The sequence below is a fragment of the Acomys minous genome, assembly GCF_964271855.1.
Source record: "Acomys minous genome assembly, chromosome: 5".
NCBI lineage: Eukaryota > Metazoa > Chordata > Mammalia > Rodentia > Muridae > Acomys > Acomys minous.
In genome coordinates, this window is record NC_140494.1 from 125,036,920 (window position 1) to 125,049,543 (window position 12,624).

The 12,624-nt window shown below is 43.0% G+C and overlaps 1 protein-coding gene across 2 annotated transcripts in view; it reads right to left on the bottom strand.

Moving 5' to 3' along the window:
- Positions 1 to 12,624, bottom strand: part of ZNF609 (zinc finger protein 609) — a 140,702-nt gene that overhangs the window by 98,434 nt on the left and 29,644 nt on the right. For both annotated transcript variants that reach the window (XM_084782371.1, XM_084782370.1), the window contains exon 2: positions 5,954 to 6,827. In XM_084782371.1, coding sequence (XP_084638497.1) covers positions 5,954 to 6,700 — 747 coding nt within the window. In that variant the 5' untranslated portion in view covers positions 6,701 to 6,827. The remainder of the gene's footprint in view (positions 1 to 5,953; positions 6,828 to 12,624) is intronic.

Here is a 12,624-nt window from a genome sequence, read left to right on the forward strand (position 1 = left end):
GCACGCTTTTCTGCATCTGTCGGGCTTCTTGTGCAGTGAACCATTATTACATTTCAGACTATTACTGACCAGGTCAGACTGATACATACTTCAACTTAAATTATTTTTTTTCTAGTGGTTACTGAATGTTTCCTATGTGTTACATATCATTCTAAGTGTTTTCTTTGAGTTAATTAATGTAATTTTTTGTTTTGTAAACAAGATCTTGCTATGTAGCCTTGAACAAGGAGATCTGCCTGCTTCTGCCTCCAAAGTGCTGAGATTAAATAGCTCAATGGTGAATTCCTATAACAATTACAGATGCATTAAGAAATCTAGAGTAGGGGGCTGGAGAGAGGGCTCAGTGGTTAAGAGCACTGGCTGTTCTTCCAAAGGTCCTGAGTTCAATTCCCAGCAACCACATGGTGGTTCATAACCATTGTAATGAGATCTGGTGCCCTCTGAATACTGTATAAATAATGAATAAATAAATTTTTTTAAAAAAGAAAAAAATCTAGAGTAATGCATACAATTTGATGTGGAAGAGGCTGGAAAGAAGGTTCAGAGGGCAAAAGCACTGACTGTAAAAACACAAGGACCTGGTTTGCATCCCAGCAGCCTTGGGAGTAATGGAGAACCAGGCATAGCTATGTACATACCTGAAACCTCAGAGCTGTGGAGGCAGGAAGACAGAGGAACAACCGATGGCTGCTGACTGCCAGCCTACCTTCTAGGTTCAGTGGGAGACTGTCTCAAGGCAGTAAAGCAGAGTACTAGAACAGGACACCTGACCTTCACGCGTGCATACACATTCTCTCTCTCTCTCATTCTCTCTCTCTCTCTCTCTCTCTCTCTCTCTCTCTCTCTCTCTCTCTCTCTCTCTCCCCAGCACACAGAAAGAATATGGTGTTTAAAACAAAACAAAAAACAAACAAACAAAAAAAACAACTTTAACCAGGTGTAGCATGATAGGTCATACCTCAATTCCCAGCACTCAGAACACCAAAAAGCAAGGACTGCTGTGAATTTGAAGCCAGTCTACAATACCAAGTGAACTCAAGGCTCACTATGCCACAAAGACTCAGACTCAAAAACAAAAAACAGACAAAATCTCTCAAGCAACAATTCAAAACAAAACAAACAAACAAACAAACAAACCCCCCTGGCTTCCATGCTAGGCTTTGCCACAATCTGTGAGAGCCTGGGAAGGTCACACAGCCTCCCTCGTCTTAGCTTCCCGTCTTCAAAATGAAAAATTAGACAAGAGGATCTTTCTCTGGACTCTTCTTAAATTACAATACCCATTAAGGAAAACAAAGAGCTGCTGAATAAAAATAAATCATGTTTGTAGTTAGACAATGCAACTTGGACCCATGTAAGAATCAGCTTTTTTTTTTCTTTTTTTTTTTCAGTGATGGAAAATGCTTGAGGGCATTTGGCTTCAGGAATAAGGCTGACTGCTATACTGTCAGTAACGGAAGAGTGTAGCAAGTCAGGAGGGAGAGCATTAGGAAAGCCTTGGGTCAAAAGAATAATAGACCTGGCCTACATTAGGCAAGGAAGAATTACAACACAAAGAAATGACCTGGAAGGTAAAAACTACAATGGGAAACCAAGGGCAGAGGAAGATGCTCTCAGAACACTTATGAAATAGAGCCCTTAAACCGAAGTGGTGGCGCATGCCTGTAATCTCAGCACTCAGGGAGGGAGGGGCATGCGGCTCTCTGTAAATTCAAGGCCAGGACAGCCAAGGCTACACAGAGAAACCCTGTATTGAAAAACCAACCCCCCCCCAAACACAAACAGAACAGATAATCTAAAGACAAGAAAGCTAAGAGCACCCACCCTTAACTGTTTTCTTTATATTCTAAACTAATGAGGAAAGTGGTAAATAAACAAAGCATTTTGAAAGCAGCAGAAGCTGATACCCAAACACTACCAAAGCAGAGTATAGGGTTCCTACCTGGTAGAATCAAAAGCAACTGCTAAGAAAAAGGAAGCTGGGAATGCAAATTCTTGACTCTAACCACTAGAGCCAAACAGGTACCTTATATAACTTGAAAAAAATTTTTTTAAATAAATGCCTTATCCAAAACTCCTAGATATACACCCTGACAGTCGCACTGATAGATCGCTACTGACTTGTTTGTGAACTTCTTTTTTCTTGCCTGTCAAAGTGGCAACAAAAACAGTAAGCTCAGGATACTCACAGACAAGAGTCCTGCCTCCTCCTCCCCACCTCCCCTCCCATGCTTAACCTAACAACCTATCAATCAAGCCAACAGCAAGGAAGCAGGCAGGAGCCAGAGGATCCATGTGTTTATTCTTCAACATCCTCCAATCCGCCTTTCTTCAGGAATGTTCAGCAATGGCTTCTGGCTACTAAGAACCATCTTCGTCTCTCTGCCAGGGAGGTGTGGTGGAGCGAAATACACATCATCCTAGGCTGACAGAAAATTCCTAAGTCACAAAGCCAGACACTTACCTTGATAGAGAAAGCCCTGGGGTAGGTAATTTGAATATTCAATCCCTGATTAGCTAGTGATCAACATGGGACACTTCTAACCAGTACCAGAGATTCCTCTCCTATCTGAAAAAGTGGGCAGTAGGAGCTGGAGAGATCCCTCAGTTGTTAAGAGGCAGGCAGCATTTGCTGTTGCTGCAGAGGACCCAATTTCAATCCCTAGTACCCCACATGGTGGCTAGCAACTATCTGTAATAGTTTCAGAGAATCCAATGCCATTTTTGGCCTCTGTGGGTGTTGAACACATGTACACAGACATACATTCAGGCAAAACACCCACATACACTAAATAAAAATAAATCAAGTGTGAGAGACAGAGACAGAGAGACAGCGGCAGCAGAGGATGTGGTGCCTTAGTCAAGGTATCTTCCAAATTTTGAGACTCCCCTTTCATGATAGTTCCCAGCTTGATTACACCACACGTCTTGCTGTTTGGGTTTTGTTGATTGTCCCTACAAAAAGTAACATTCCAAACCAGTTATATCAGTGGCAAGCTCATATTTCGGTGGGGGGGGGGGGGGGATCTCGAAGAGGTTTCAAAGACTCTGCTTGCAAACTAAACTCCAGCACCGATCAACACTCCCGAAGCAGCAACACCCTGGGCTCCAAGTTCTCAAATGCTGATGCTCCTGAGAAGGCCCTAGCCCCTGTGCGGCCACTGGGCTGCCACCCCAGACCCTTCCCTTCCTTTCATTTTGTCTGTCTCCTCTCCATTCCAGAAATGTTTTTCCTTGCAGAGTGTCTTCATCTCCTAGCAACTTCCAAACATTTACTTAAATATTTTATTAACCAAAGACAACATGGTAAAGCACCTTTGAGCAAGTGTGTCCGAATGAGGTTCCAGAGAACAAGGTCAAGGAGTGTTTAAAAAGCAGACTCGGCCAGGTTGGCACTGTATGCTCGTCATCCCAGCAATGCAGAGGCACAGGCGAGAGCAGGAGGACTACCTCAAGTTCAGGAATAGCCTGGGCTAGCTGACCACAGAGGTGCACTCCTTTAGAACAAGCAGAGGCAGGCAGATCTCTCTGAGTTTGAAGCCAACCTGGTCTACACAGTGAGTTCCAGGACAGCCAGGGCAACATGGCGAAACCATGTCTTGAAAAAGAAAAATAATAAAAAGAAACAACAACAAAAATCAAAACCAATCAACCAACCAACAAAAAAGAAAAATTGCCTGGTCAATATAGTAAGTTCTAGGCAAGCCAGGGTTACATAACAAGATCTGAATGAGGGGGAAAAAATTACAAACAGCAGCAACAAAATAAACTTGTACTTATGGTAACAAACTGCACAACAAATTGTATGCTTCTCAAAATATCTCCCAGAAATTATTTTTCCCAAAATATGAAGCACTTTTTTCTCCCTTTTATCTCTTATTTAACTGCTCCGTTCTTTTTTGTTTGTTTGTTTTTTGTTTTTTGAGACAAGGTTTCTCTGTGTAGCCTTGGCTGTCCTAGACTCACTTTGTAGACCAGGCTGGCCTCGAACTCACAGCGATCCGCCTGCCTCTGCCTCCCGAGTGCTGGGATTAAAGGCGTGCGCCACCACGCCCAGCCCAACTGCTCCATTCTTAATCTACCATAGAGGCAAAGCTCATATTATATCAAAGTTACATTAAGGGGCAAAACTTCCTAGCACCAAGATGTGATAATAGCTAAAGGTACAGTGTCTTTCAGGCCATTTAGCTTAAAAGTAGCCACCCAGTCTATACACCTATATAAGAGAAAACAGATTCCATTTCTTCCTTAGAGGAAATCATGAATACTGAAACAGAATCCAATACAAAGCTAAGCAATATTAATCCTTTCACCCACAGACTACACCTGAATTTAGAAGATTCCAACACAAGTACTCTAAATGATGAAAAGACGAAGACCATCCTCAGAAGTACCTTTCCACCCAGAACACCAACGGCTTGAACATGGATGTATGTATGTGGCAGGGACTTCCTGAAGCCAGATGCAGGGAACAGTCTATTGGGCCTGGAACAGCAGCAGGAACTCCTGGTACTCCCAGGCCTCTTTAAAGCAGCATTATCCACCTGCACCCAGAGAGCATGGCAAATCGCAGCCAGCACGGGGTGACCCATGCCAACAACCAGCGGGAACTGGACTCTACCGAGGTGGACTACAGCAGCTGCCACCCAAACAAAGGCAGCATCCCTGGCAGCTGCCACCGGCAAAAGGGAATCAACCACTGTGTTGTACATAACTGGAAGAAATTCACAGCCCTGTTACCCAAACTGCCCAGATGTTGCTAAAAGCTACAGATGTGCCAGAGGCAAAGACCAAGATACATACAGCAAAGAGAGCACAAGCTACTGCTGAAATCCAGGCAGTAGGAGGACACACCGCCCAAATACGTACAACAGCCTTTATTTATTAACACTTACATATGGAAATAGGTATTCCCTGCTGCAACTGATGTAATTACAGAGAAATCAATTTATGCCGCATCTGCTGCGATCAGCTAAATGCATAGGGCAAGCAGAGAAAAGCAGAAAACCAAGAGCCAAAGAACAGCTCATCACCAGGCCAGCTGCTTTGTAGGAAACTGTAGGCTACTCAAGTTTGAGGCAGCCTGAGGTGACCCTCGATTGGAAGCTGTTTCACTACAGCCCTACAAGCTTCATTTCCTGAAGGATCACTTCCTGGAGGGAGGGCCTTGGTCCTAACCCTCCCGGGACTGCAGCACCCACGCTTCCAAGTCAGGCAGGAGAGGGGCCATCATTACACTGCATGGCAGCAGGAGGCCACCAGCAGGCTTTGGTTTCCAATGGTTGCAGAAGATAACTGGCAGAAAGCAATACTTTCAGAGGCCAAAGAATCTTTCAGGCCAAACTTCCAAAGCCACCACAGTAACTCATAAAGCCTGACTAAGTGCTGCGTAATACAGTCAGGCCTCCTGCCCCTTGTTTACTAGACTGGTGTCTGTATCTCTTTGCTGCTTGGTAGCCACCGATAGAACCCTTAGCAGACATCGCATGACAACTAAATCTCTGTCCTGCCAGAGACCCAGCAGTGCCATTTATTCCCACTAAGAACATCCTTCAGCTTAAATATGTAACCAAAAACCTATTATATTTATCAACTATTATGATTCTGAAGATGAAATTTCAGCCAAGCAGGAAGTCCCATGAAGACTTAATGCCAGTGTGTAGCAACAAGTGTCTGACATGTGACAACAACAAGGTGTGAGAAAATTCATTCTACCAAGTAGCTGACCCCCAAACAGAAATTGTATTCCAAGAGGTCTGGGCCTGCTGCAAATGACTCTGTAGGGAATCCCTTAATTTGGAACAAAATCACATTATCATTACCAGCTGCTCTGACCTTGTAATTGGTCATTACCCACAACTAATGAGCCTCCCACAGAGTGCACACAGCATTTGGCAGTTAGTCGGGGGCAGTTCTGATGGGCAGTGGGCAGCTAGATCTAGCCACCTCTTACCTTTTCAGACTTGACTTTCTTTAGCGGCCGACACTCATTCTCCCCTTCCTCTGGCTCCGGCTTAGTTCCCAAAGGATTGAGCGCTGCCCCAGGTTCGATAGCTATACTCCCAAGTGGCTCCACGGCTCCTGTGTCCATCCCTGCACTTCCATCATACTGACCACCCCGTCCTCCCAAGGGAACTGGCTGGAGGACCCCAGGATCCTTTTCCGAACAAGTCCCCACTCCTTCACTTCTCTCCTTCTTGCTTTTAGACGAGCTGTTCTCCTTTTCCTTTTTGGAGCCAGCTACAGTGCGTGATGCCTTAGCAGCCTTCTCTGAGCCCTTGGGGGCAATAGCAGCAACCAGGCCTCCTGCATTGGTACCATCTCCTGTGCGACCCTGCACCTCTTTCTTGCTTGCTGCTCCCTCACTTGGAGAGAACAAGGAAGTGCCTGGTGTGGGCTTGCTAGTGTCTTTGCCACTCTTATTCCTTTTGGATTTTGATTTGCCTTCCTTCCCTTGAGGACCTGGCACTGGGGTCACAAACTTGATGTTGTCTGGTAGTGTGGCCACAGCATTGGGGGCTGGTATCCCCACCTCCTTCGAGCCTGACATTTCCAGTTTCTGCTGGTCTTTCTCCAGATCGGCGTCCAGGTCAATGATGAGATTCCCTACTCCAATGTCCCATTCATCGCCACTGTCGTACGTCTCAACCGGGTTTGCATCCACTCCTTTCCCTCCGGAGGCTCCACTGCTCAAGGACATCTTAGAGTCAACGTCCCACCTCAAGATTCAAGGCTCTTCCTTGCCCCCAGCTTTCCTACTTTCACCTTCAGCTATGTTCTCAGACCTGCCTCCTTGGTCAGAACGTGTCCAGTGGACAACATCATTGCTGGAAAAAAGAAAAATTTAAAAAGCCATTAAAGAAAAACAGTACAGGCAAGGAGATAGCCTGAAATAAACTCCCATACAAAATGGACTCTTCCTGTGTGACTACCATACTTCAATGGGCAAGACAAGTTCAATCGTCTTTCCAACCGTGTTTCACTGGACCTAGAGAAGGTAATTCCCATTCCATCTCCCTCAGGGAGGAATACAGTATTTTAATTGCCAAAGATTCTGTGGTGAGTGTTACCTAGGAGTCCTCTACAATTAGGTCCCCCTTCCTGAAAGACTTAACTTCTGCTACCACTGGCAGCTAGCCATCCTGTCTAAATCAGTACAGGCCCCAGCGCATCACAGCCTGAAGCTGCAACAGCTCTGCTCACACCCTTTCTGCTAGCTGCTTGAATTATCAGTGACTCAGAACATGATCTAGCAAAAGCCTCAACAGCTCTCTACCATCAGGGCCAATCCCTACTAAAAACAGTATACAGCTTCCTTGTCATTCTAGTACAGAAGAAAAAAGCTTTATTATGGTTAAGGGAAAGTAAACAGGAAGCAGAACTGGGGAGAATGCAAGCTCAGTGTGTGACTGCAACCAGAGGAAACAATTCTCAAGGGCGACTCAACCTCTCACTTGAGCCCAGAGGCGTGACAAAGTCCTTCTCAAACTCCAGACTGTAAACCAGGTACACAGAACAGGGTTCAGTACATCCTTTCCCACTAGATATTTAGAAAGAAAAATATTTTCCTTGATTCTTCTGAAAGCTCATTCCCCAAATGTAGAATGACTCTCTACTTTGTTATGGTAAGATTTAAAGTATAATTTATGTTTCTCCACTGTCTTCTGCAATGGGAGACAGAGAGGAAAACATCACCAGAAAACCCAGCAGCCAATGTGTTCCATCCAGGTATTATTTTATGATAAAGCCAAGTTTTGTTGTTGCTTATTCTTCTGTGCAATATCTTTCTAAATCTGTTTAGGGAACAAACAAACAAACTTTTGTAACACAAGTGTGTATAAAGAGCAAGCCAGTGCTGTTCACAGAGCATCCTAGAAGTGATTATTTAACAAGTAGTAAATGACTCATTATAGGACAAGGCAAGCTGTGACTTTCCATCTATTCTGTCATAATAGTGTCTACAAACTAGAGTGCTGAGGGAGAAAATAAAAGCATTCTGGAAGAGCAGTACTGTACCACGTGAATACATGTAAGTGCCTGAGATTTAAGTGAGAGGTGTGCACCTTAATCTGCAGTTCAGCTTTAGATTTGAGATGCACACCCATTACTTTCGTAGAAAGTTTATCGTCAACAGCAATCAATCACTGCTGACTTATTAGCAAATATCAAGACTACATAAATCTTGTTCCCTCTAGGAAGCTAAAGTAAGGTCGGGGGACAAGATTTAACAACTTAGAGAAGAAAAATTACCCCATTAAAGGTAAGGGAAACATAATCCTCCAAGAGTCAGAGAGATGAAGATTTTGAAAGTGACCTGAGAATTCTACAGACATTTTTAGTGAACTGTCTGGAATTATTAATACTCAACAAGACTTGCCGTCTAACAGTAGTATAGCAGGTATTTGTTCATTCACCTGATGTTCTTAAGATGTATTCCCTAGGATGTGCCAGGCACTGAACGAATCTTGGTAATGTAACAACAAATCACAGCCAACAAGGCAGGAGAACGTGGAACTGAAAGCAGTTAGTTCTCTTGCAGGGGACCAAGGGCATTTCTGAGAAAGAACACTTAAATTGAATCCCCGACACAGAGGAGTACTAGAGTAGAGTTCTTCCCCATGTCATAATGTATGGCCTCTGCAATCTCTTTAACTGTGGTTAGGTTTAACATCTACTCTACATTAATTAAAGGGTTTCTCACCGTCTCTGGCGCTGTATTATCACCGGTGTGTAATTTAGCCACTGAATGACCTCATGTCGTTTTACCCTTGGAAAACCACCATAACCTTCCTTACATTCAAGAGACTTTTTCTCTAGAAACTAGGATGGTAATAAAGAGACTGGAGGCGAGAAAAGGAAAGCTCAAACATAAAATTACTGAGACTTGCTAGTTCTTTCCTCATTATACTGGCTGACTTGTATATGAGCAGGATAAAGTATGACAATAAGGAAGAAAAGCATAGAGAAGCACAGAGAGGCTTTAATAAGAACGACATAATTGAGTTAAAAGGACAAAAGGACATACCGCTAGGGGAGAGTGGTGGAGTGCTTGCCTAGTTGCTCATCAAATACACATGAAGAGAGGAAGTTGCAAATAAACAAAACTCAGTATCAATTAAAACCAGAGCAATCAAAAAAGCACAAATATAAATCTATGCATTAAGAGCATGGAAAATTTTTTTCAAAATGTGAAGGGAATGAACAATAAAACAGAAATAATAAAGGAAAATGCCTGCACGTATATATGTGTGCCACCTGAATGCAGTCCCCACAGAGTCCAAAAGAGGGTATTAGATTCCCTAAACTTAAGTTATGGATGGTTGTGAGCCACCATGTGGGTGTTGGAAATAAGAGCAGCAAGTGCTCACGCCTGTGCGTGCACGCCTGTGTGGTGTGTACAGCTCTGGCTGTCCTGGAACTCACAAAGATTGGCCTGCCTCTCCCTCCTGGGTGTTTGGATTCGAGGCATAGGCCACCACGGCTTGTGAAGCAAGTACTCTTAACCAATGAGCCTTCTCTACAGCCCTGTTTTAAATTATTTAAAACATACATATCTTGTCAAACATTACATAGAACAATAATCCAGTTCCATAAATGTAAATAATTCTTGTAAATACAAATGTTATTGTATAATCTGAAGAAAAATTCAATATAAATATTAAAAATTATCTTTACCTATTGAAGAAGTTATTTCCTAGAAAACTATTTAGAATTTCTAAATGTCTAGAACATAAAAAAGATATATCCCAAGGAATGGTTTCTAATAGTCCTGATGTTCTTTTAGACAGCTCTTCTCCTATTTTTGACATAAAGAATTGCATAAGCATTACATTATTTCTACCAGGTGACTTTTCAGAAACCCAGCTTTCAACACTCAGCAGGCTTCATAGTAACTTTGGTGGTACGTTTCAAAATGTACACTGTAAAATTGCCAAAGATTCTTTAATTAGCCTTGGCCACAGCAGCCAAACCATTTCCCATCTGTTCCCTACAGCATCCCTGGCTTTACACAGCTAATCATCAGCTCTGACAGGTCACTGCAGAGATGTTTAACCTCAGGAGGTAGGATAACTATCAAGCTGGCTGGAAATGAAAAGCAGTGACCTCTTGCTTCCACACAGAAGAAAGGGCAGAATCAGGACAACCAACCCCTTACAGAGAGGTCTAAGAGCACTTAGCAGTGTTCAAGAACGTCTGTGACTATTTTCCTCACCTTCCTCCCTTCTGGCTTCATTGTATTCCATTTTTCTATTTAGGATTGCCACTCAACAGACTCTGATATCACTTGTCCACCATGACTTGTCAGTATGATTTCTGCACACATCAGCAAGAAATTCCTCTCTGCAAGGCTGTGGCTAACAGACCAAGAAGGTTTGGACAATCACTCTTCAATCTTTAGTCTCACCCAAAGCAGCCACCTCATAACTAAAGTGAAGACCCCAGTTTCTTATTTGGAACCCAAATATAGCTCTGGGCCTACCAGCCCAGTGATAAATTCATAAACCACTTACTTACTAGGTTATCATCTGCCTGTTTTGAGGATATTTGTCATGGTCATACTAGTCCTATACTACAGGAATAAGTCAGACCTTTTTTCTAGAAGGATAGGACTGGAAAAATAGTTTACTGCCCTTGTGGAGAAGGCAAACCTATTCCTGAGTCATGCTTCCATAGACGCGTAAGGACAAGACTTCTCGTCCTAGCCAGACAGAGCTCTATGGCACCCTAAGGGCTTCAGTCAGAGGTTCTTTCCTTGTTAACCACCCACAGACAATCCAGGCTAGGCAGAAAATAAAGCATGCAGAGCAATCCTCTCCTCTTTTTACGGCTTTAGGTGAATTTTCTTATAGGCTTTGGCCTGGATGAGAGACAATTGTATTTATGTGTACACAGTCTGCTTATAAAACACATGTGACATGCATATAGCAGTCAGGGCCACTTGGCTAGCTATTGTCCAAAAATAAAACTGTGTGTGGGAACTCGCTCGGTAGATGAGGCTAGCCTTGAACTCAGATATCCTCCTGCTTCTGCCTCCTAAGAGATGAGAATATTCATCCCAGCACTCAGGGAGGCAGAGGCAGGCGATCACTGTGTTAGAGGCCAGCCTGGTCTACAAAGTGAGTCTAGGACAGCCAAGACTACACAGAGAAACCCTGTCTCAAAAAAACAAAAAACAAACAAAACAAAAAAACCAAGAACCAAAAAGAATAAAGGCATGCATTATATTCACTTCTGGTTAACATAGTTGAAAGAAAGAAAGAAAGAAAGAAAGAAAGAAAGAAAGAAAGAAAGAGAAATTGAAAATTGAACTTAGACTGAGGAGATGTGATTTCAGGGGCTAGAAATATGGCGCAGTATAAGAATACACACTGCTCTACCAGAGGATCCTGAGTTCAATTCATTGCATTCACACTGGGCAACTCATAAGCACCTGTAATACTAGCTCCAGGAGACTCAAAACCGTCTTCTGGTCTGTGTAGGCCCTCCCACACACGTGGCATACACACATACATTTTGTAAAAAAGGAAATGTATGTTTAAAGAAAAATATTATTTCAGAAATGAAAATTCTACCAACATTAAGCAAGCTTCATCACTAAATATTAATTTTTCTTATATAGAATGGAGGAAAATTCCACCATGTTCTAAGAGCATGAAACTAAAAAAGTGAGATAACTCAAAACTATCAATGATCAAAATGTTGGGCTATTTAATGGTTATACTTCATAGGGCAACTAACTAGTCCATTCCCTCCCCCCTCTCCTTTATATTTAATCATTTATTTATTCTGTAAGCAGTGTCTTACTATGTAGCCCTAGCTGGCCTGAAATATAGACCAGGTTTTACCTCTGCCTCCCCAGTGCTGGGAATGAAAGGCAATTGCCACTATCCTCCCACCTTCTTTATTTTGTTTCCTTTTAAACACAGGGTCTCACTAGGTAGCCAGGCTGGCCTTGAACTCAAGATTCTCCTGCCTCCTGTATACTGAAAGTGTAAGAATGTGCTGCCTCACCTACCTACAGACCATCTACAGCATTTAGAAGAGTAAAGAAGAAAAATTAAAAAGAAAAATTTTAAACAAAATTGCAGATTGTAAAGCTGGGTATAGAGGTACACACCTTTAATCCCAGCACTCGGGAAGCAGAGGCAGGCAGATCGCTGTGAGCTTGAAGCCAGCCTGGTCTACAAAGCAAGCGAGTCCAAGGCAGCCAAGGCTACAGAGAGACCCTGTCTCAAAAAAACAAATATAATAATAATAATTAATAATAATAATAATAATAAACAAAATTGCAATTGTACTGATAGCATTTGAGTCTCGTGAAGGGAAATGGCAGTCACCTCTTCTCCCTCACTGATCCTAGGCTGATCTAGGGCGTCTTTTTGAAGGATTCCTACCCAGCTGGGGGTGTAACTCAGTTATTACAGGGCTTGCCCTTAAGTCTCAGTAAACTAATGGATAATGTACAGGCCTCAGGAATGCTTGACTAGCAACCCCATGGTTCAATCCCTAGCACCCCATAAACTGGGTGTAGTAGCACACTGCTGTAATCATCACTTGGAAGGTAAGGGTAGGAAGACCAGAAGTTTAAGATCACCATCAGGAGCTGGAGACAGACATTTTCTT